This window comes from Anabrus simplex, chromosome 5, assembly GCF_040414725.1.
Source record: "Anabrus simplex isolate iqAnaSimp1 chromosome 5, ASM4041472v1, whole genome shotgun sequence".
In the NCBI taxonomy this organism is placed as follows: Eukaryota; Metazoa; Arthropoda; class Insecta; order Orthoptera; family Tettigoniidae; genus Anabrus; species Anabrus simplex.
Genome location: NC_090269.1, coordinates 103,014,956 through 103,041,313, shown reverse-complemented (window position 1 = coordinate 103,041,313; position 26,358 = coordinate 103,014,956). Strand labels below are relative to the sequence as shown.

The following is a 26,358-nucleotide window of genomic DNA, read 5'->3' as shown; positions in this document are numbered from 1 at the left end:
GAATGTACAAAGACAGGATTAATTATCTTAATCACAATTCGACGGAATTTCGCAAGTGTTTTCGTGTTACCCCAAGACAGGGTGACTATATTCTTGAAATGATCCATCATTTATTGAAACATGCAACAAAAAGAAGTCAGTCCCTTTCCGAGAAAGAACAAATTCTTATATGCTTACATTGGTTAGGACGGTGTAGCAGCAATGCATGGGACATCAAAATCAACTATTTGCAGAACTGTTACCAAAGTCATAGATATTATAGTAAATGTAATATATCCTAACATAGTATGTTGGCCTGATAATCCACATAATATAGTGACGGAATTTCTAATAAAGGGTAGTAAATTTCCTTCTGTGTGGATGTGTTGATGGTACTCTTGTTAATATTGATGCTTGTCTTCATTTGAGAGGTTATTTTTAAAGTTGCCAAAAATAATGTCCCATTTCTCCTTGACAACTTCTTGCACAGCCTGCTTCTTGTAATCATCTTTCTTTCCCATGATCAAAACTTTAAAACTACCGGTACCACTATTATACTGTCAAGTTCGCCGTGAAAAATAAAGCTTTAAAATTGTTCCGGGGTTATCCGTGGAGCAGAAAGAGGTGAAAGAATAAATTTTCACTAGGTGAAATAACAATGAAATCTCAGGTACAATGCCAATTCAGTTACAAGGATGGAACACCCCAGAATAGAGAATTTAACAATTTTGGGCTTCGAGCCCTCAGTTGATACGTTTAAAATTTCAGAAGAGGAATAGCTTAGACAAAGATAGAAATCTCCCAAATTCAAGAGCACTTGCTCCAAAAGTTACAATATTTAGCCTTCCAGAGGCACCCCTCACTATAACAAAAACTACTAAATCGTCGCCATAAGACATATCTGTGTCGGTGCGACGTAAAGAAAGTAGCAAAAAAAAAAAAAACTTCTAAAAGAGCTTACATGCTCTCGATTTCTTGCAGCCTACTCAAGGCAACATTACACAAAATTTTAAGATCTCTGGCCTCTCTGAGCGCAATTTACAATTGACAAAAGTTAGTATACGGGGGTATCTAGTACCCAACCTGCAGGGCCTTCGTGAAAACAAAAAAAAAAAAAATAACAGGATAAATGACTGGCCCGACAAAAAATGAATGGATGTCTATACTTGCACTCCTAAATGAAGAATAAAATCCTAACAGGGCTCTAGGCCCAGTGATACAGGGACTAATACCAAGCTACTGAGGTGACACAAATGAAGGTTAATTTCATGCATTACGGAAAAGAAGAAAAGCAGTTACAAAGTCGTAGTCACCTCAAACCAAGTGAAGGGGAACTTGAGAGGGTAACGCATTCTCTATCCCCGAATTTCAGTTAAAGATTTTATGAAATTTTTACACTAGCCGAACAAAATGTTAAATTTTAGAAAAGGTTGGTTACATAGTTAGAAATTCGGACCTTCCCCTTGGATAAATTTGTGGAGACAGCAAGAAAGATAGAATTTACGTGGCCATTACCTGGCTGTTGTTCTGCCTGCCGAAGAATGAGGCGCCCCACCTCCTGCCTTAACACACATACTCAGAAAGACGATGATCAATAGACAAGGTAGCCAGAAAAGCCTCAGCTTATATACCCGAAGGGGAGGTTCGAGAGCATTTTGGGCTAGTCCGGACACACCCTCTCAATTTTATTGGTAAATTCAAAAGTTACACCCAAAAAACCAAGAAGAAGCCTGTGATAGACTGAAAAATAAGTACAGAAAATTAGTGATTGGTCACATTCAAAACTGTGGAATGAGAGAGAAGTGTCGCAAACCTTGATTTTTTTTTTAATGCAAGTTGATTTACTTGAGAAAACCCATAAACACAAAATTTCTTTCACTAACAAATAGTTCTTCCTTGCACCAGAGTGCGTGACCTTAGTTTTTGTACTGCCATCTATGGAGAAATTTTCAAACTTCTTGAAATAAACAAACACAAAGCAACTAAATCCAGTCAGTTTAGGCAACTTCATAATAACACAGTTACTCAGTACTTCAGTAGTGACATCTTCTGATTAATGTTCCAACTTCCTTTAGTAGCAATTTCACCTTTTGGTCGATAGAAGAATTCATTAAGGCGCTTCTTTTGAATGAGCAGGGTTGAGGTGTACCTCCCAGTACAAAAATCATGGACTATTATACAGTTTGCCCATGGAATAAACTTGATCAGGTCACTCATTCGCAAAGACTATTCACTTTACAAAGAAATTGGAAAGTAAAACCTAGATCATGTTGGAACAGAAAAACTTTGCACTTTGCAAGAATTGAAAAGTGCAAAGTTGAAAAGTTTGTTCGTGTAACAGGCCCCTGGGCCCAGTATTGGGAAGCCAGGCTCTGCCTGTCATAATCTCTTTAAAAAATCTTCGGACCAACTGATAGCACCTGGTAAGGGTCCCCTGCTATGCTTAGGGTAAAGTCCTTAATGGCAGCTTCGGCTGAGAAGGAAATTTTGGGAATGGCACAGTTGGCGGATGAGGCATTCCAGTATTCAGTCTGCTGCCTTGTAGATGGAGTAGGGGATTACTGAAGGCTAAGGGAGTTCACCCTGATAGAAAAACCCTCCACTGTGTTAGGCATAGCAAGTCAGCAGAAGAGAAAATTGAGGGATTGCTTTCAACAATAATAGAACAAACCTTGTGAGGGGGCTTGTTCTTTCTCACACCCAGCCTGCTAGAGTGGAGAATCGATTATGATGATGATGTCTGGAAAATGAAAGAGAAAATAAAGGAATAAAAAGATGCTTGGAGACTGGGTGTTCGCACTGTCCCAATATTCCTGCAACTTACACCACTGACCTCTGCCACATTAACACACAGTTTCTCATATAAATAGATGCCATCCACCCTTGCCAGAGGGTCTCCCTTATAAGGGCTGCACCAGTCTGGCAATAGCCACACAAAATATTATAACTATTCATTCAACTTTGCTAATCGGCCAACTAGGGACCACGATAAGCCTCACTTTACATTCTGGCGTTTGTTCATTTTACATTTGATCCACATAGTCTTCATTAGCTCACCGTATTTAGTCTAAAAACATAACAATTATTTGAGAAATTATGATATAAGGTGGTTCATTCTTGATATTAAACGTTCCCTTTTTGACTAGCACGCTTACTCCAACACGTCCAGCAGCAAAGAGCTACACCAATTCCAAACCCTTCACATAAACACCAAATCAAAGAATATGGCCCAATGACGTCTAGAACAAACTTTAATATGGCCTGCAGCATCCAGTATTCAACTATCTCAGAATGAACTACGCCATATGAAAATTCTTCAAATTTATATGCACATAAATGCAAAATTAATACATATCAACTTCAAGAAACGACGACTGTCACCAGATGAAATTTTACTGTTCACCATTGCTCTAGTTTTTAACAACATGCCATTTGACAATTAATTGGAGTATGCTTTCCGATTTTTAACCATATTGTAATAACCTTTAATATCAAGAATCAACCACCTTATATAATAATTTCTCAAATAATTGTTATGGTTTTTAGACTCAATTATTGCTAGAATCATTGTTAAGCCAATAGTATACCACAGCTTATATTGTAATAGTTGTATAATGACCTCTCATCCATTTTACAAGACATAGTTATATATCAATAGCATTCATAAGTAATTTCCAATCAGGTACCTGATTTATTCCTAAGGTGATACTATGGCTGATGATGCCTACTATTGATTGGCAAAACATGTACCATCATCATCAGCATTGTTTTACACCAAGGAACCTGGGTGTCACCTTAGACCGGACCTTAGTATACAAGAAACACTGTGTTAACTCTGGACAGAAAGTCTCAGCCCGAAATAACATCCTCCGTAAACTTGGCTCAAGCAAATGGGGAGCCCATCCAACTTTATTAAGAACCTCAGCTCTTGCTCTGAGTTTCTTTGCAGCTGAGTATGCATGTCCTGTCTGGTTCAGGTCAGCCCATATGAAGCAGGTGGATGCAGCCCTTAATGAAACATGTAGAATAGTAACTGGGTTTCTGAAACCTACTCTCACTGACGAACTCTACTGCTTGGCTGGTATTTCTCCTCCAGACATTCGGCGAGAAGTGTTTTCAAGGCAAGAGGGGTCGAAGGTGGATCTCACAAGCAACCACCCATTATTTGGACATCAACCTCCACCCAGAAGACTGAAGTCCAGGAAAAGTTTCCTCAATGTCTCCAAGGCTCTTCTGGATAAACCAACAAGAACACCACGTTGTGATATGTGGCGAGCAAAAATGGAGCATCTTTCTGATTTGATGGTGCCTTCTGAATCTCCACCCCCTGGTTATCATTTGGAATGGACAACCTGGAAGGCACTGAATCATTTGAGGAGTGGAGTAGGTAAATCCAAGGATAACCTAAAAAAAATGGTGTTATTTGAAAGATCAGTCAGACTTATGCGATTGTGGAGAACAACAAACTACCCAACACCTGTATGACTGTCAGTCCTGTCCTGTTCGTTGTACGCTTCAAGACTTAATTCAAGCCACTGAAGAGGGAATTTTTGTTGCCCATTTCTGGCCAGACATTGTGTGAAACATGTTTTGTGACATAAAATGTACTTTGTTTTGTTTGTATACAATACCTTATTTATATTTTAAGTTTTTTCAACACTCTGACACAAAATAAATAAATAAATCATCATCATCATCTACAGTTTCCAGCTGTTGGCCAGGTCTGCTTATGTACCATCTAATATATTAATTTTCATGTTGACAATTTAATAAGGACAAAGTCCTAATTTTTAATATTGTATTGTATTGAATAGGTAGGTAAACAATAAAAATAGACTAGTTTTATTTAAAACATATACAAGGTGTACAGAAACAACGTGAACCAGGTATATATAAGCGTTAGAGGATTGGTCATACTGATAAAGAATTTGAAAAAAATGTTGTCATTGTATCAGCTGCTGAAGTTAGCCAATTAGATCACTTTGCGGGCAAATTCAAATGGGCTTTGCAAGGTGGTGTTGCTAAATCTGCATGCGACTTAAGACCGGCATGAGAGCACCAGTCGAAGAATAGAACTTCGGCAGGGGAGAGGTTTGAATACAGACCTCCAAGCGCCAAAGTAACTTCGCTACGGTGACAATGGCTGGAACCAACAGTATGTTTGTGTTTGATGCTGACTTCTCAGCAAGGCTCTCGAGCCGCTCCAAAGTCACGTACAGATTTTGCAGCACCGCTGCCCAAAGCCCATTTGAATTCACCCGCGAAGCGATTTGGTTGGCTAAGTTCATCAGCTGATAAAATAACAATGGTGCAAGATACTGAATTATTTCTTTCAAATTTTTTATAAGACCACCCTGTATAGGGAGAGAGAAACAAGAAAAGGAACACAATTGGACGAACATAATGGCAGTTTAGTGTGGGAGGAGGGAGCAACAGAAAGACAAGGACAGTCTCATCATCTTCATACACTGCTGTCTTCAATTAGATCAGCTTTCTCCTCATCAGTCCCAGTTCTTATACATCCATCTCTTCTCAGACCACGACGAGCTCGTTTCTCCTTCCTAGCTTTAGCAGGAAGGCAGGCTTCAACACTTGTTGAGGGGACTTCTTGACGGAACCTCAGCCTTGATGCAGGAAGTGTAGGATAATAGGAATGCCAGGTAAGTACAAGAAAAGGGAGGAAACTTTTCCATTTTTCTTGTTATTCTACCGGGCGAGTTGGCCGTGCGCGTAGAGGCGCGCGGCTGTGAGCTTGCATCTGGGAGATAGTAGGTTCGAATTCCATTATCGGCAGCCCTGAAGATGGTTTTCCGTGGTTTCCCATTAATCACACCAGGCAAATGCTGGGGCTGTACCTTAATTAACCCGGGAACGCCGGAGTTCTCAATTTTCTTTTTTGAAAATTTTTGTTTAATATTCCCAGCATTCACATCCTATAGATCACTTAAAAGTCATTTTTCTAAAAATTGGATGATTGGTTTCTAAATGAGGGCCTGGTACCGTATGGTACCGCACGGCGCTTGACATACCTTTTGGGTGAAACGTAGAAATTGTTACCTCCTTCGAATACCATAAAATTTTATGCTTAATATTGTCACAGAATATCGCTTACAAATTACCTAGTAATAAATTAAAGAAAAAAACGGTGTTTATAGGCACCGTGCGTGTCGCTCTAGCGGCCGGGCGGAGAACAACAAGTGAGGCAGACTCCAGGCTCGCAGTAGCTGTTCTGTTATGAGTGAGCGTGTAGTTACTCCGATGAAAATGGCAGAGAAAAGGAGATCAAGTAAACGCAATCGTTGTGTTGTCGGATGTTCCAGTACTTACGCAAATACAGGAAGTGAAGTAAAATTTTATTGTTTTCCAAAACGAGCGATAGAAGTGTACCGAAGGAGGCGATGGATACAAGTAGTTAACCGAACGAAGTAAGTAGGTCTACACATGCGTACTGCACATGTTTGCAATAAGTTCAATTGATCCGATTTAATTTCATTTTGGTTTTAATTTTTAGCACTGATGGATCACTTTGGCAACCTACGACTTATTCAAGAATATGTAGTGCACATTTCGTCGGAAACAGAAGATCTGGACACCCACTAAGTCCAGCCTATGTTCCGACAATATTTCCGGATGAATACAAGAAGAGGAATGTGTCGCTGCGACCCAGCTTACAGCGCTTTCACAGACAACTCAAGCGATTAGAAAAGGAAGAATCAGACGGAAAATTTTCGAGAACAGTTTGCCCAAGTAACATAACCAAAGACGCATCCGTGGGAACAGAGGCATGTGATTTTCATTGTTCAGACTTCATGTTTTCTTGTTCAATAAATGAAAACGACGTAAATACACTGTCCTATTCCACTTAATTTCAGTCTGGGAGGGGTCATTACGAAACGTGATAAAATGTGCGGAACGGAAGACGATCAGGGTCCAGGTTTCCAAAAGGAACAATACACAAATGCGTGATTTAACAGGTGTGAACTTCAACGTCTTTGCCTTGCTGCTTGCGTTATTACCAAACTGTAACGTTTCGAAATTATGTGAAGAAACCAGATTACTGTTATTCCTAGTGAAAATGAAAACCGGACTGTCCTATTCTACTTTAAGAGTGCTGTTCGGTGTTCACAGGACAACAATTTCACGTATTTATACGACCGTGGTTATGCAACTGACACTGCGTACGAAACATTTCATATTCTGGCCTAGTAAGGAAAGTGTTCAAGAAACAATGCCTCCAGCATTTAAGAGAAATTACGGTAATTGTTGAGTCATTATTGACTGCACGGAATTTAGGGTTAAACAGCCTCCCCAAGTAGATCAGAGAGTGTATTTCTATACTCAATACAAGAGTTGCTACACTGCAAAAGTTTTAATTGCAATCACGCCTAGTGGTATGATCGCCTTTAAGTCTAAATGTTACGGTGGAAGAGCTAGCGACTCATTCATAACAACCAACAGTGGTTTATTAACTTTCCTTCAACCTGGCGATGAGTTCGTGGCTGATAAAGGATTTCCTGGCATCAGAACTAACTTACCTGGCTGCGGTGTCGTAACCGCGACACCACTGTTCTTACATGACGGGAGATTAACAGCTGAGGAAGTTGAGAGTACTTACAATATTGCGAGTGTTAGAATTCACGTAGAAAGGTGTATTCAAAGAATTAAAATATACAATATATTACAGAAATTGCCAACAGAACTTTTTCCACACGTGGATGACATCGTGCATATGTGTTGCATGTTAACGAATTTGCAACCTCCAATAATTAAATAATAGTTTAAGAATTGTTCTACCATCAGTTTGTTTTATATATTCTTTATTTACATTTTGATCTGTTCAACGTTCAAGAAACAAGAATTGACAAATAAATACTTAATTATTTTTACCATTATTATTATTAGGAATACCGCTAATGTTTGGCAAGTAATTATTGAAATAGAACTTTGTCAATTTGGTGAGACAATCCTCGACATACTTATTGTCCTGATAAATAGGTATTGTCAACCGTTTGCTTTGCTATGTACATATAGATCACATTTTTCGAAGCCAGTTATGTACATCAGTATTTGTATTTGTGTGTAATACATATGACTTGTCTTTAACTGTATGTTATTTTGCTCGTCAAAGTAAAGATAACGTACTCGCACATTTCCTGACTCATCTACTATTGGTTAATCTTTACACGAAGATGGACACTTAACTTCTAACACTCTGTCAGCTACATTTCCTCCGAGAACTATGCTATCTGGAGATGCACAAATCCAAGGTTGTTTCTTGTGGATTATTAACCCACATCGAATAACACGAACACCAATGAACTTCCATAGCATTCTATTGCTTCACTTTCCATTTCACTTCCGTAAGAAAGATTGTTCAAAGCAGCTCCCCCAATTGGAGATTCAGTTACAAATGCGAGAGCTAAAGTATCAAAGTTATGTCGCCTAGTTTTGATCCGATGTGCTTTCGTGCTAGCAGATATTCTTATCTTTCTTTCTTGAAACCACCGAGGGCTTCCTGAATAGAGTATCGAGGGAGATTTTAATTATATGATCTGTATCAACCTGCACTTTGCTGGAAAAAACATTTCGTCACTCACAGTGCGAAAGGTGTATTTGTCTGACAAGCGCACATCGTTAGAGACTTGTAAATGTAATAGCTGTGTCACAATTTCCTCACATTCTTCTCTCTCCACATCATTCACTACCCTATCAATGAGATGACTACGGCCCTGCACGATTGTTCGATTTCAGTACTTGCTTCTGCTCGAAGCATTGTACGAAGACTGCAAGGGATGTGTTTTAAAATATTCTCAGTTAATTCGAAGGGGGGAAGAGATGTCCTCAAAGTCTTTTTACCGAACAGTTCTTCTACGCGTTTGCCTTTTCTATATTTTTCTATTGACATTGTTTTCGGGCTCGGTTTTCCCCATTGTTGCGGACAGTCTGTTTTGGAAACAACACTTTCATTATTTATATAATACACTACCACAGCCACGTGTTTGCAAGTTCCTCTGGCGCCGGCAGGACAGGAACATTCGCTGGTAGAGACATTACGATTCTGGTCAACCTGAACACAAAATAAAAATGCGTACAACTTAGCAAACATGCATTAAGTAATCCTTACTAAATAAACTTTATAAATTGTTACCTAACTACACCTTGCCTACCTCAAGTTTCACGATATAAGGCGGCAAATTGCCAGACGTTTGCCGGGTGACTTTTCCTGTGATGTATCCGAAACCATTCGAAATTAACTCTTCAACGCCGTTCACGTGGCCACTGACAACAAGGTTTCTTCCTTTATTGCATGATGATTCACTTAGATCCCCGAATTGAATCGCTTTAAACCCGCAATTTGTTTGAATGTCACGCATGTTGTAATGAGACTCTCGCACTACACCTCACCTCTTGTTTCAGAACGGGCCACTATGTAGCGCTAGTAGTAGCATTTCGATCTATCTGCACGGTGCCTATAGGTTCATTTGTGACATCCCTTTGGGAATTCCGAAAAATAATACTAGCTCAGACGAGACATATCTTTAGGAAATTGGAATGATACTGTTATAGACTTCAGGTTTTAATAACCTATTCCCACTTTTCACTAGTTCAGACTGGCAAAAAGTAGTTTACACAGACGCCCACACTACACTGGGCGTGTTCTTTGCGGCCGCAGGATTCGAATCCTGCTGCCGCGCAGCGCCGGCGTTGGTTTGTTGGAACAATATAGTGATGTAGGTCATTGAATCTCAGTGTCAGATACTCTATAAAGAAAAGAAGCGTGAACAACTGTATTTATTTCTCTTCAAAATACCACCCATATATATAGTGTTACATACCTTGCACCTTCCTAGTTCTGATGGTGGCACTTGCACATAGCCACTGAGAAGTAAAGTCATGACGAATACTTTCATTTCTTTTCTTCGGGGGTTACTTTAGGATGTTCTTCATATTTAAAAAGCGCATTGTTGCTCGCTTCAGAGCACAAGAAATTCATAATTTCATCGTTAAAATTAAACTCAAAATATTTCGGGCAGCATCATATTTCGAAAAGTGGAACATTTAGCACTAGGGTAATGGATTGTTGTGGGAACTAGGTTATCCGCCATCCGGACAGCTCTTGTACGAGGTGATGATTTTCTCTTTTCGCGGGCTATTAATCATTATTGGACATGGATTCTCTACTCCTGTGCGGAATTTACTCGCTCAGCACTACTTCAGCTGATGCTCGGAGTTCACCTCCAGTAAGGTTATCTGCGAGACTCCCTTCCTTTTCCTCAGCTGGATCTTCATCAGATAATACATTACATTCCGGCGGTTCAATGTATATGGCTTCAGCATCAGTATCCTCTTCTTCAATAACATGTAGCACCTCTTCAAGCGTCAAACCACTCGAATGAAGTTCACGTATCATTGGACGCGATATATCGCGCTCGCCACGTGTGTTATAACGTGGACATTTTCTAGTAAAATCCACAATTATACAATTTAATGTCACATATAAATCATTATTGGCAACTACAGTATGAATTGTTTCTTTAAAATCGCCCTTAGAGCCATGGAGGAGAAAAGGAACAGAGAGGTACGGTAAGCGCCGTACAGTACCATACGGTACCAACAGATTAAATAGTGTCATAACAGCTAACACAGAAATGCTGACCAATTGCTTGTTATTTCAAATCATGGACTGATATTTCAAGATAATAAACCACGCGATGAAAATTGTATTGTGAAAATTTATAAATAAATTAAAGCAACTTACCGTGGATGGGCAGTCATTTTTATTCCTCTCAACACGGTCTCAAATTCCAAGCAGTTGTTCTCGCAAACAAACACTCAAAATAAAACCCTATATTGATTTCAGACATTGTAGGGAGTATCACCTTGACAATCAAAAGCGGAGTTGTCATATTTACGTTGCGAGTAATGATCAGCATGAGAAAATCTGAAGTAAGGCGCACTGGTACCATATGGTACCACACGGCGTTGCCGGGTTAAGGCCACGGCCGCTTCCTTCCAACTCCTAGGCCTTTCCTATCCCATCGTCGCCATAAGACCTATCTGTGTCGGTGCGACGTAAAGCCCCTAGCAAAAAAAAAAAAATTCTTATTATCCTATACTTCCTGCATCAAGTTTGAGGATGCTTCAAGATGGCCCCCCAATGAGCGTTGATGCCTGCCATCTTGATGAAGCTGGCAAGCAGAAATGAACTTGTTGGGATCTCAGAAGAGATAGATGTAGAACTGAGACTATCAGTTTGAAGACAGCAGTGTATGAAGATGTGGAATTTGTTCTTGGCCTTTTGTGTTGTCATAATTTTGTCCTTGTTTTCCTCTTTCTGTTGTTCCCTCTTCCCACACAGAGCTGCCATTATGTTTGTCTTATTATGTGGATCCTTTTCTTGTTCCTCTCTCTCTATATACACTGAGTGGCCAAAAGTCACGGGATGCCGGGCTGAGTGAGTGAGTCAGACAGTTAAGGCACTGGCCTTCTGGCCCCAACTTGGCAGGTTCGATCCTGGCTCAGTCCGGTGGTATTTGAAGGTGCTCAAATACGTTAGCCTCATGTCGGTAGATTTACCGACACGTAAAAGAACTCCTACGGGACTACATTCCGGCACCTCAGCGCCTCTGAAAACCGTAAAAGCCGTCAGTGCGACGTAAAACAAATACCATTATTTTAAAAAAATAAAAAGTCACAGGAAGGGGTATCTCTTTAGAAAATGCACTGTGCATGACACCTGAACATTCCGGCTAGCTGCAATGTAGCTGAGCAGCCTGTCACAGACACTAGTGTCGAGAAGATGGCAACACTTAGTGAGTTAACTGACTTTGAATGTGGGGTAATCATCGGCACACAGTGCATGGATCATAGCATTGTGGAAATTACACGCGAATTCGGGTTTCCGAGGTCAACATTGTCGAGGGTGGATCTTCAATATCTTTGGGAGAATGTTACCACCTGCTGAGCCATAACTGATGGCTTCATTCTATGAATATGACTCCTGCTGTTGTCAATTTAGTCTTCGTCTTGCTATGTTGTTCAGTGATGGCCTCTCTGGCTTCACGACTTAAGATGACATCCTCACTTCTCCGTATACCGGTAGGTGGTGTCCTTGCGCCACATCAGCCGAGGAAAGTTTTTCTTTCCACCAGATATGTAATTTTTCTCCTTGACAAAAAGCTCTTGTTGATAACTTATTGAAAAATGGACCCGATACGTTTTGGCACTGCGTTTTTGACTTATAAACACGTTTTTAAATGCTTTAAAAGATGCTGGTGTTACCTCTCGCACCTTCGAGACATTAATCTTTTTTCTTATCTTTGGGACACTCAAGGTAATGGTATCCTTTGAACCTATAATTACTGGATGAGTTGGCTGTGCAGATAGCAGCATGCAGCTTGCATCCAGGAGATAGTGGGTTTGAACCCCACTGTCAGCAGTCCTGAAGATAGTTTTCCGTTGTTTCCCATTTTCACACCAGGCGGTACCTTAATTAAGGCCACTGCCGCTTCCTCCCCATTCCTAGGCCTTTCCTATCCCATCATCGCCATAAGACTTATCTGTGTCGGTGCGATGTTAAAAAAAGAAACAAATAGCAATAGAACCTATAATTTAGGTATTTGATTTTCCTTCTGCTGCCAGTTCCCTTGTATGTTTCTGTTACTTTTATTATTTGTGCTCGCTACATTTTTCTTCTGGGTGTTGTCTATTTATCTCTATATTTCTTGATCTCTTGATAGCAAAATGTATCGCCTTCGTGATGGTTGATTTGTTTTTGAGTTATTGGATTGTGTTTGATATGCACCTTATTAATCTACATATGTATTGGTACATGTCCTATATGTAATCAATGTTTTATGCTACAACTGTGTGGTTCACACATTTATTGTACATGTGTGTTCCTTGTGTTGATTTTCCCTTTCTCTGTCATTCATAATCCATGTCAGTGCTGGGCTTTACTAGCATTGTATGGGATAGACACAGTTGAAGTTTGAAGGTAATTTTATGTGATTGCTACTCCTATTTTGTAAGGGAAGGAATGCCAATATTTACATATACCGTACGCCTTTTGAATCTATTCATTTGAGCATTTGACTTGTGAATTTCTCTTGTTTGTGGCCGTAGGTGAATGTGCGTGACCACCAGTTTTCCTTCGGTCATGGCTCTTTTGGCATATGTGCAAATGCGTGAGTGTGTGTAAACGAGTAGTTTAATGGGGCGTATATACTGTGGGTTTTCCCTAGATTTTTATCTTTATTTCCTCCTTATTGCAGGTGTGATGCGCCCCTTTTTTCCCTAACCACCTCTTTTTTATTTGAAATAAAAGATGGCGAGCATGTTTGTCTTAATTCTTGTTCCCTTTTATTTTCATGCACTCTGTGCATGCTTAATACTTGGCTCACTAATTATCTTTCCGTGATTGGCTTTAAACATCATTATCTAACTATTCATTGATTTCTTTTTTTTTAAATAGGTCTTATTGTGTGTGAGAGGTAACATTTGAGTTGGATTTTATATATGTGATAAATATCTGTTGGAAAGATTTACTCCCTTTTTTGGGATTTATAATCCAAGTCGTGGGTTATTGTTGTATTGAAATGAAAGCAATACACAACTACTATGTAAGTAAAGCTATTGTTTTATGAGTAGGCCCTCACCATATGAATATGGTCTTGGTAAAGGTGACATGAAAACAAAGTCTGATGAAAGTAAGAACCATATATGTACATTTATATGTTCGCCCTTTCTATTTCGAGTCATTATCCTTTTCTCCTGATTTTTAAAATAAAACTTTTTAATATTTCTTGATTTGTATTGTATGTAGACTAGCCTCGTATGCTTGTTTTCTATGGCCTAGGAGGCCCATCTCCAGTTCATGACCTGTTCGCTGGTCATTTCCAGTCACGGAACCATTGGTATCATGATTATTTGCTCAGTTCTGGTCTGGGCGGCATTCTCAATATGCAACACGCCAGCTTACTACCCCCAGCAGAATCCACGCCCTCCTGACCTACATTCTCCTGCTGCTGCAACTTCCCCTCCCCCTACCTAACACGCTCCGCCTAACAGCTGATGCATGCAGGTTGTCACTTGACACTTTGCATTCCAGTTCCTCACATACACTATGCTTGGCCACTTCGCATTAGAGGTGAGTTTCATTCCTTAATACTCTTTTCTTTTCACAAAGTGCTTTCTCTAAATTCGGAATGCTAACGTAAAGTTTATAAATTTGTTCTCTATTTTTAGGTCCGTGTTGGCTCGAGATCGCTATTAACTTGTAAAAATCCACCTGATAATTGAAATTCTCAAGATCTCGTCTATCAACGCACGGCCCCAGCCGTACATTAATTTTCAAACAACACTAAAATGCAGAGCTTACGCCTAAAGCATATCAAGAATAAGATGTCTTAGAATAGCTACACAAAAACTGTGACATTTTAATAGATAAAATCTGTAGATTATAGAAATTTCAGGATTGCATGTTATGAGGAACTGTTTCACTTTAGAATACTTAATAATTGTTCATATTAATCACATAAAAAAGGAACAATGTTCTAGAAATCAGTAGTTAGTTCAGTACGTTAGAAAGTGTCTAAGGACAGAAGAAAAAACATTTTTAAAGGAACACTTTGTACTTTTCAAGGCCATTCACGTATATATTAGCTGTAAAAAATGTTTTGACATACAAGAAAGTGTTGCGTTTTATGACGTGTCTAACATCCCACAAAGATTAATTGGTCTTTATTAATTAATCACATAGATTTTAATGTATATACATAATTGTACCGAGCTCGATAGCTGCAGTCACTTAAGTGCGGCCAGTATCCAGTATTCGGGAGATAGCAGGTTCGAACCCTACTGTCGGCAGCCTTGAAGATGGTTTTCCGTGGTTTCCCATTTTCACACCAGGCAAATGCTGGGGCTGTACCTTAATAAAGGCCATGGCCGCTTCCTTCCCACTCCTAGACCTTCCCTGTCCCATCGTCGCCATAAGACCTATCTGTGTCGGTGCAACATGAAGCAACTACCAAAAAAAAAAAAAAAAATTGTAAAATTTCACAACATAGGGTAGCATGCGCTGTATATGTTTTTATACTGTAAAAATATTTCATGTAATTACCAAATAACCTTGCAAGTTTTCCTTGGCTGATGATGGCACGGGAGGTGCCGAAACCGGTACCATAATGATAATAATAAATATGTGATATTTTAATTTAGTCACTATGTTAATGTATTGAACAGGTGGAAACCTTTATCCTTAATTAACATTGTAAATTCTTATGGTCACAGTTAGGCCCCATTGTCCGGCTGCAGGGAGCGTGCACATTATATGGACATTCTTTCAGACTATCTGCATCCCTTTCTAGCCCTAGAGTACCCTGATGGAGATGCAGTGTTTCAACAGGACAGTGCGCCAAGTCACCACTCTGTGGTGGCATGCAGGTGGTTGGAAGAGCACTCCAGTGAAGTTACGACTGTGGATTGGCCCTGCAGATCCCCTGATCTTAATCCAGTCGAGCATTTATGGGATGCTGTCAATGCTGGTGTACGCTCCATGAACCCTGCACCAACTACACAAGACCAATTGTGGGTAGCAGTGCAAGATTCATGGGTCCAGATCCCTCGAGAACGATTCCAACGCCTTGTTCAACCGTATTGCTGCCGTTTTGAGGGCTCGCAGAGGAGCAACTTGTTGTTAACATCACATTCAGTGTCTTCCCATGACTTTTGGCCACTCAGTGTATAAGTCTTGATTTGACACCTGTTGGTTTATTTCCAGTAGGCTACTTATATCCTTTTCTCCTTTCATGTTTGTCCTGTGTTCCTGATCTTTAACCACCTGTATTTATCATTATCATGTTTTCTCCCCTTTTCCTGTTCTTATCCAGCATTCTTATTATCCTACACTTCCAGCATCAAGGATGAAGATCTGTCAAGATGGTCCCTAAATGAGTGTTGATGCCTGCCCTCCTGATGTATCTTGGAAACAGAAACAAACACGTCAGAGATTGAGAAGAAATGGCTGTAGAAGAATTGGGATTAATGAGGAGAGAGCCTGTCTGTTTGAAGATGTGATAATGTTATTAGCTTTACGTCCCACTAACTACTGTCATGGTTTTCGGAGACACTGAGATGCCAGAATTTAGTCCTCCAGGAGTTCTTTTACCTGCCAGTTAATCTACCAACATGAGGCTGATGTATTTGTGCACCTTCAAATACCACCGGACTGAGCCAGAATCGAACCTGCCAAGTTGGAGTCAGAAGGCCAGTGCTTCAACAGTCTGAGCCACTGAACCTGGCTGTTTGAAGATGTGGAGACTGTCCTTCCCCTTTCGCATTTACATATTTGTCCTTGTCTCCTCTTTTTGTTGCTCCCTCTTTCCACACTGACCTGTCTTTGTGTTCGTCCTGTAAAGTGTTCTTGTTGTGTTTTTCTCTCTATATATATATGTCTTGATCCTATTATGGTTTCCTCTCAATGTTCCTGTCCACATATGGCTTGAAACCCTGTAAATATTAGTACAATGTAAAACTGCCAACAAAAAAATCTGAATTCTACTAAGATATTTCTTGGACCTTACTTGTTATTGCACCTGAATATGCCAAATTTGATTTTCAATTGAAATGTGTGTTTTTAATTTTGCATAATATTCACCATCTGTAGAGAATTTTGTCAGCTACGGGAACAGACAAAAGATAACACTTTCTAAATAAGTCAAATTGCCTACTTGCCTAATAAACTAGAAATGATAACAGATACATTTGTTACTGTTTCAATTGTCTGCAGAATTTGGAGCTCATCATACCTGTTAAAGGGTGCAGTAGACATGTCCAAAAGGAGCATCAGATGCACCATTTTCTGCCTCTTAGTGAACAAGTGAACACTGCTGTCAAGGAATATCAGAATCTACCAACAGAAGTGGAACAGTGGGCTTTTAGTAGTCTGCAGTAACAGTCTATTTGTTGTAAAATAGTACTTGAATAGTTGCCAAGAACTTCACACAAAACCTATAAATTGTCGTTCAAATGAGGCAGGATAATGAAATTGGACATACTCCATAAAATCTTGATGTTTTGCAAAGACCTTTGGCTTACATTTTGGAAGAAACTACAGTATATCTGTATCAGTATGAGTTTATCATAAGTGTTCAGGACTGTGAAAATATTAATCAGATACTTCAGTTGTTCAACTGTAGTACTGTTTTATGTCCTATGGAATCCAAATTTCTTTTAAAGCAAAATTATTGACTAAGTGCACTTAGAATGTACATAATATAGTGGTGGCTCCATTTAATGGTCTCTTGAAGACTGCAATAACTTGAGTCAAAACTGGAGATTTATATTTATTTTTCTAGAGCTGTAAAGTATGTTATCGTGAGATAATAGATTTTTTATAATCCAATGAGAATTCAATATTTTTACATGAATCTTAATGAGAGCCTGGATTTGTATCGAAAATGCATATTCCTTGTTTTATATTTAAATTTATGCTGTAATGATATACCTTGTAAGCCACGCCTTCACAGGCAATTTGACTGGTGTTTAATAGTGCATATAAATGTATTTTCTGGGAATGGAGGATGCATATTTTAACTTTTTAATGCAAAATGCATATTTTACTTGCTCTTGCCATATTAAATTTTTACTTGTCCTGTTTCTGTCATAAGCTAATTACTAGTAATTAATTAATAAAATCCCTGCAATGAGATATGCATAAAATAATAAAGGAACTGATGTGCCTATATAACAGGAATACCCATGCTTGTTCTTAAATAATATTTCACAGTTAAGATTAGGGACATAAATAAAGAATCTCCAAGAGATGTCATACAACCAAAGCAAATCGAACCAGTTTATGGCATGGGACCACTTGATCCGGTGGTTCTCCACGTTCCATCAGGCTCACTCTGAGAATCCTTGCTATGATTTTGATTAAGTGGTCCCACATTATGTAAAGTACAATGAAGTACTGAATTACAAACCAAGCACCTCTAGACTGCCGTATTTTTAAGATAATGCTACAAATGTAAATAATGAAGTTATGTCTGCAAATCAGTGGAAACCAAAGCCTTCTCTGTCTCTTGATTTTCGAAATGTGTATGTTTCAAGAGAAGGTTGTCAAGAAATATTAATTTTAATTATAAATTACATAAGATAGCAAACAACAAAAGAGTGTTCTTAGAATGATTTTCTTAATAAATGATATGCAAATTTAATCAGAAAATTTTATTCCTTGTGAGATGAAAATCTAAAGATTTCAATTTTTGGTGTTCCAACTGTCCTTAATATCCACTGAAACCTGACCAGAACACCACCCTATCACCTGGAAAAAGAGCTGTACTTCAGACCTTGTCGTAAGGAAAGTCACACTAACAGCCGGTGTTGACAAGATTAATAGGCTTATCCCTAGCAATACCAACAAAGTGGGCACTATTTTGTACCTACCATGTCAATTGTTTACGGTTTAGTCATGTTTTTTTGTTTATAGGGCAAGTTATTGTCTCTTTTTAATCCAGTTACCTAACCACTTAATTATGTTTTTTAACTTTTGTCTCTTGTCACTTTTTAATCAAGTTACCTAACCACATAACTTTTTTTTAACTTTGAATTACCGAGCTCGATAGCTGCTGTCGCTTAAGTGCGGCCAGTATCCAGTAATTGGGAGATAGTGGGTTCGAGCCCCACTGTCGGCAGCCCTGAAGATGGTTTTCGGTAGTTTCCCATTTTCACACCAGGTAAATGCCGGGGCTGTACCTTAATTAAGCCCATGGCCGCTTCCTTCCAATTCCTAGGCCTTTCCTATCCCATCGTCGCCACAAGACACATCTGTGTCGGTGCGACGTAAAGCAAACAGCAAAAAAGAAAACTTTTAATTTTAGTAAAAGTTATCAACAATTTTGTTTTGGTGGGCATAGAACAACACCCCCACCCACCCCCCCACCCCCCTGTTGGTAGTTCATGTGCCTCACCGTACTACACTCTGTGGTCATTAGTTTTTTTTTTTTTTTTTTTAAATCTACAGAGTACATTACTTGTTACATTTCAACTTACTGGGTACCCAGCTTGAATGTGTAATATATTAAATATGAATATCTTGAGAAGTAATAGAAATAATTATTGTTGGTTTGTTTCTAAAGTAGAGAAACTTTTTTTTTTTTTTTTTTTACAAATCTAACCCACCTCGATACACGCACCATTAAGGGCACAACAGGTGTTGAAACTGTACTCCACCTCTCTCCATGTGTTTTGTTGCTCGCATGCTGCATTTAAATGTGGAAACTGCATTTAACTTGTGAATTATTAATTAAGCAAGCATCCCAACATACAACTGGCCTGCGAGATAAGTGCCTCATCTGTCTCTCTTCTTTGAAGGTTAGGCAGTTCAGACGGCTGCGCAACACAGCTCGTGTCCTGCAAGCTGTATGTTAGGCTTGTAGAACGTTGTTTTCGGCTGGAGTATGAACTGCAACCAAGTGACGATGTTCCCCACGTACATATCAATCAGGAAATGGTACATATGCCTTCGGGAAACTGGTAGATTGCTTTTGATATCGGCCCACAACACCAAGCACGCACGCTGAAGGGGGGTGGGGCAGTGCAATAGATTCCGTGTCTGTCGCACCACTAATGTTACGCATGTTGAGGTGTAGCCTAATGTGTATGTAAAGAAACATTTTTATTTTCTCTACTTGTAGAACCAAACTGCCAATGATTATCTCGATTACTTCTCAAGATATTAATTTTTATTTTATTACACATTCAAGCTGGACACGCTGTATTTTGGTGCTCTTGTCCTCTTCACTGAGTGCATTGCTGATGTATGGAGCTCATTATTGTTTGATCTGATTACATCTTAACTGTTTGTGCCATGTGAAAGTATGTATCGAAATCGCTTGGCATGTGATAATATACAGGGTGAGCAACATAAAGCGGAACCAGTCCCAAGTCCCACAACCCAGCAGCGCAGCGTGCACACGGGAGGTGCATGCGTGACAGGAAGTTTGCAGTAAATACATTTGGAAATGGAATTCTAAGTTCCCATGAAGGGAATTAGATTCTTTTCCACCAATAGAGCATATCAAAAATCAGATCAAAAATTAGATGGATGGTTTTTCCGGCGTTTGCTCTATTAACCAGCGTTTCGTCTTAGGTCTGACACTAGACTCTTCAGAGTGGGATGTGTCAGACCCTACCCACTGACGCTGGGGTGTATGCAGGTGAACTTATCAGAAGCTTATTTATGAAGCACAGTCTGGAATTGCTAGGCGGGCATTATTTCCATTGTGGAGTTTTAGCTCCCGTATGCAGTTATCAGACTGTGCTTCATAAATAAGCTTCTGATAAGTTCACCTGCATACACCCCAGCGTCAGTGGGTAGGGTCTGACACATCCCACTCTGAAGAGTCTAGTGTCAGACCTAAGACGAAACGCTGGTTAATAGAGCAAACGCTGGAAAAACCATCCATCTAATTTTTGATCTGATTAGTAAATACATTGTCGCTTAAGCTGTTTCTAACTAACTAACTAACTAACTAACTAACTAACAAGCAAGCAAACAACACAAAACAACACAATAGCGCACCACACTCCTATTTTTGCATCATGCAGGCGAACTTGGTGAAGCTGATTAAGCTTTTCACTACTCCAGTAATGATTATTTTGTTTATTAATACACCCACTTAGGTAAAACCACGATTCATCCAAAAAGAACATTATATTAGGGTCAATTTCTCAGTCATGTATTGCATTCAAAACCCATTCACAAAATCACATTCATAATGCAGGGTCACCTGGTTTAAATTCTTGCACTGCAGTCATTTTATACTGCTCTAACTTCAGTAACTTTGTACCCGTTCGAATAGAACCATCGGAAATTTCCATTGCCTGAGCAAGTCGTGAAATTGATTTTGTAGGAGACCTTTCCAGAGTGTTACCAATGTTACCCACTGTTTCTTGTGTGAGCACTGTGCACAGTTTATTACGTTTCTTATTAAGAAGACTTCCTGTCTTACGTAATTTACAGTTAAAATTGAAATAATTTATTTATTAATCTACAAATCGAAGTCTGACCTGGAACTTGAACATCAGGAAACTTCTCTTGAAATAATCTCCTTACGGCCCTCGCACTTTCTGTATAGACGTATGAATTGTAAATGAATACTGTTTGGAGAACAGAATACCTATACCTGACTTGAGCCACCTGAGCCATTTTACTGAATTCACTCACTGTATTAATGTCACCAACGAACCACGTTTGCAAACGTTCAACAAAGACTGAAACCTGGCGCAGTACATCAACACTGTTTTTTGTCACCGGCTGACTCACTCGATCAGAATTCCCACGCACAGTCGGAGCTGTTCCGCTTTATTCTACTCACCCGGTATTACAAGAAGAATATGACGTTAGTGAAGAAATGAGTGAAAGTGAGGACGAATGTGCTCAACGTGATGCAGTAGGTACCGAAACTGAAGTTGTTGGCATGGAAGTGAATTAGATAACGAAAACAACTGTAGCAGCAACACATCTGAAAATGAGCTAACAGATAATGACAGTAGGTATGTTGCTAGCACTGGCAGAGTATATAATTCTTAACATTGTTGTTGCTACAAGAGAATGAGAATTCACCTAAGGAAAGTGGATAAGGAAGATGAAAGAGAGGAGTCTCTCTGCTGTCATCATTAGAAAATTGCCATGACCTATTTTCATAACTTAACCTCCCACTATGGGCCTAGAGTTCACTCTGACTTGATTGAAAGCTTGTAGTATTGTCTACAAAAATGACTTCACCAGATTCCTAAATATTCATTATGTAAATTTTAACTCATGATAAAGCTGAACAATTGGTCATTATGATCATAATGTTCTCTCATAAAAGAATCACTCAAACTAAAGGCCATATTTCTTCTCAGAATTGGACTGTCGACGATGTCTGGTGTGGCAACTATGTTAAGATCATCTGAACTAGAGTCTGTTAAATATTCTTATTATCATGTTAGTAATAGAATTAGCGTAAACTTAATGAGACTTGCTGTTGTAGAGTTCAATCTTCTAGTGGAGTGGAGTGAATGGCATCAGCAATGGGTCATTTCTGGATTAAAAGGTAAAATATTTTTATGTACTGTTTTTTAATAATTACAAATTCATGCTTGTAGTGATTTTTCTAGAGAATGCCCAGTAATTCTCTTTTTTTTATAGTGGATTATTTTCCTCTTCGATTTATAAGATTTTCCTTGTTTATCATTTGATTACTGCTCCAGAGACAGAGATTTCCTCAAGAGCTTTTCTAATATTCATTTATTGTTTGGATCCTAAATGACTTGAAAACTAGTTTTTTTCTATATCAATTTTAAATCACCTTATTGACTTAAAGGCATTACTACCCTTGAGTATGCAAATAGGGCCAAACCTCTGTGCTCTTGTATATTAGCTTGTGTGGCATTAAAATACTGTATTTAAGCGAATAATCCCCGCATATTTTTTTTTAATTTGAGGCACGAAATTGGGGTGCAGGTTTTATTTGCCTCAAGATTAGCAACACGCTCCTGCGCACCCAATTTTCGATGTTGGGAGTGCAGTTATGCTTTGTGTAACCGCAGATGGAAGAAAACTGTCCCCTTTTGTCAAATTTAAACAGAAAACAATTCAGACTTAACTGCCTTTACATTGTAAAAAATAGTATTTTACAGAGTAATTTAAATTCAAAATTTCTCCATGTTACGATAGAATGAGTCTTCTGGAACATGCAGGGGTAACTTTCCGCAGTTTCACTTCATTGTGTCGACAGTGTGTTTCATAGTTGCTAAGTTCAAGTGAAATCGTAATTCTTTTTTATTCAGCATTTTAAGGAACGCCACAATATCATGTAACAGGCAGTGTGCGGAGAAGCAGAATCTCAAATATGTTCAAGCAAAGCAGGTATATCCGTAAATTTACACGTTCGTATTTGCTTAAAGACCACGTGGAACTCGCGGGGTGATATGAAATGGTTGTTTATGCCTACATTACTCTTTTGGTGGAAGAAATTTCAGTCAATTTTGTTTTTCAAAATGAGACTTCCTAAAGGTAGGGTGCGGGGATTATTCGCGTAAATACGGTAGTAGTTTAGTCATTAGAATCTTACTTTAAGATTACACCTACCCTTCCAGATCTATTCTTCAGTATCTTTTTATGAATTTCTACGCATAACATCCTGAAGATATCTGATACTGTGTTACTCTAAATTGAAGCTATAGAATCAAAAAGCTGGGAGAAAAAGTTTACTTTGATGGCTTCTGGAGCAGTCTTCCTCATGAACAGACAAGATTTTCTTTTGAAGATGCAGAACAAAATTCTCTGCAAAATGTAAAGAATTTGGATGTGCCTGATTTTTGCATATGACATGAAGATTTCCAGTTTCATAGGCCTGCTTAATAATTTGTGGTGATTGCCAGAATCACAATTCAGTTGTATGAAATAAGATTACCACAAGATCAGAGAAACTTGCATTTCTGTTATCTGTACTAAAAGAAAGAAAGTGTGTAATTTTGTTTGTATATGGAGCAGGCCTGTCCAGATTTTGTGTGCTGGGCACAGAACTCTGGTGCACCAGCTTGCCAACAAGTTCTGCAGTGCACCAAGCCCCCACTAACTCTACTCCAATAAATACACTGTTATATTTGAAATCAGCCTTTTCAATACTTAATTATTTATTATCACATAATACACTATACATGTTTCAAAGACTTTAGTGTCCTCTTCCTCAGTGGTTTACTCAAGCTACCAAATATCTCTTGGACCTATTTACTTTTAATTATCATTTAACCCCAGTCACATTCTTAACAATTCCTCTTATAACCTGCATAACATGTTTAATTCTAAACATCTCTAAATTGTATATAATAGGTAATAAACTCAAAACTGCACACTTCTATTTACAATATTATTAAAATATCAGCCTTGTCATTTACCTACAAATAATCAATTTATTAAAATCAGGGTCTTTTAAAAATTACTGAAATCTTCCAACCCAGAGTTTACGTCTGTTAAATGTTGTGGCTATTTCCGTATTCTAACCATCTGTCCTTGAACACTCCATAGAATGGTAGCTTCTCACTCCACAATGAATTAATATTCTGTTGTACACACATAAACATAGTTGGCTTTGACTTTAGCTTTTTATCGTTTGGGGCAACATGCTAGCCAGTCTGATAGTACTGGAAATCGAACCCAGGCCACCAAAGATGGCAGCTTATGGTGACAATTGTTACACTACAGAGGCAGACAATTACTATGTACACTACTATGTTGGTGATTCTGTTTTGAAGCTAGAAATAAGAAATAACAATACAGACCTTGGAACTGTATGTAAATTGTGTGATTTTGGACCATTTGTATTTCTTCGTAAAACCAAGTACAGTAAAATGTGTCCATTTTTTAAGAGTTACTTGTCAGAATATTGAAAAAATAAACTTTCTGCAGAACACATCATCTTAATTATACCAGTCTCTTTCAATCACTTCTGCTTTTATTATAAATATTAATACTGTGCCATTTCACTCTTTGCAGTGAAGTTTATCTGGAGCAAAAATGGTGACTATGCCGTAAGAACACCAGAAATAAAACATCGTGTTCATAAATGTTAAGAGAAAGATATTTTCTTCAGGTAAAAGAAGCTAAGGAATTATAGAAGGCGGTGAGAAAAGACGACGTCAGAATATTGTTAAAATTTATTATTGAGAAAAAAAATTTGATTTCACTGGAGAGCACTACATGAATCAATTAGAGAAGAAGGCTGATTGAGAAGAAAGAAGTGTATAACTAAAGATAAATAATAGTAAACGACTATACGAACAGTACAAATCATCGGCGGTAGAGAATTCTTACTATTTTGTAATATAAAACTGCACAGTCTAATTGGCAGATTACCTCAGTGCTACATCACGAGATATCGGCAAGAAGACATACATAACGAAAGGAATTCAATCTTAAGAAGTTACAGAATAATAACAACTGTTGCGCAAAACATAGAGAAAGATTATATTACGGTCAAATTGAAACCTTGCTAGACATATTGAAAGACTCTAAAACATCATAAGATATCATTATAAGAAGCAGTAGTTACAGATTATCAATAGATCATAGTAGGCTTTGTATCTGGAAGATGACGAAAATGACCATGTTGATGTGCTTTTCTGTTTACACTGCGCAAGAAACCAACTACGTCATGTGCTAGAAAAGCAGAGGCGAAGGCTACCTAGATGATGGTGACACGAACGACAAGTCGAGCCCATGGGACCAGAGATGAGCAATGACCATCCCTAGCATTTCAAAGAGGCTGATATGATGCCGTGAACCCGAACACCGCATGTCCTAGCCAGCTGGATGTGTGACAGTGACAACGAAAGCAGGAGGAAAAATATAAGTTAACTAAGCTCATTCTTCTCGTGAGTAATTCAGATAATATTTGTTTTGAAAGTGCCATTTTATATTTTATATTTCCTTTCTTGAAAGATTCATATGAAGTGCTATTTTAAGTTTCCTAAAGGAGTGATGTTACGTGAATAGTCAACTAAATGTACAGTATCAGAGGTTATTAGGTAATCATCTAACATGAATGACAAGTCCATTGGAGTAGGAAGTGATTTACCAGTGATAATTTAATTTTTGCGTTTGTAATGTTGCCAATGTTGAATGAAAAGAGGTTAATCGGTGTAAATGCAATATTATTTGATATTGTGGTTAACATTAGGTTTACATTAAGGCATGTACTGTTAAGATGAGATGAAATGAGATCATATATAGGTTATTATAATGTCGTAGGAAGACATAATAACATAATTTATGGAATTTGAAGAAAGTTTGAGAACAAAATAGAATATTTAGATGGATGATTAACGATGAGAGAATAACATGCGTCAAGTTGAGATGAATTATTATGTTATTGTTTTTTGCTAGTTGCTTTACGTTGCACCGACACAGATAGGTCTTATGGCGACGATGGGACAGGAAAGGGCTAGGAGTGGGAAGGAAGCGGCCATGGCCTTAATTAAGGTACAGCCCCAGCATTTGCCTGGTGTGAAAATGGGAAACCACAGAAAACCATTTTCAGGGCTGCCGACAGTGGGGTTCGAACCTACTATCTCCCGAATACTGTATACTGGCCGCACTTAAGCGACTGCAGCTATTGAGCTCGGTTTATGTTATTGTAATACAGGGTCAAACATGAGATGTGGTGTAATATGAAATGAAAGAGTTGTATATGAAGAATGGTAGAATGTTATGTGTGATTGTGAACGGAGCTTTGGAATGTAGTGCTGGAGGAAAATGTTAAGGATTCCTTGGACAGCTCATCGCACGAACACATCAATCCTGAACCAACTTCAGATAAAAGTTCGTCT

At 38.6% G+C, this 26,358-nt stretch overlaps 1 protein-coding gene across 3 annotated transcripts in view; it reads left to right on the top strand.

Annotated features, from left to right (window-relative positions):
• Positions 1-18,187, top strand: part of Orc4 (origin recognition complex subunit 4) — a 47,579-nt gene extending 29,392 nt beyond the window's left edge. For all 3 annotated transcript variants that reach the window (XM_067148286.2, XM_067148283.2, XM_067148284.2), the window contains one exon: positions 16,769-18,187. In XM_067148286.2, coding sequence (XP_067004387.2) covers positions 16,769-16,933 — 165 coding nt within the window. In that variant the 3' untranslated portion in view covers positions 16,934-18,187. The remainder of the gene's footprint in view (positions 1-16,768) is intronic.
• The last annotated feature ends 8,171 nt before the right edge of the window (positions 18,188-26,358 follow it).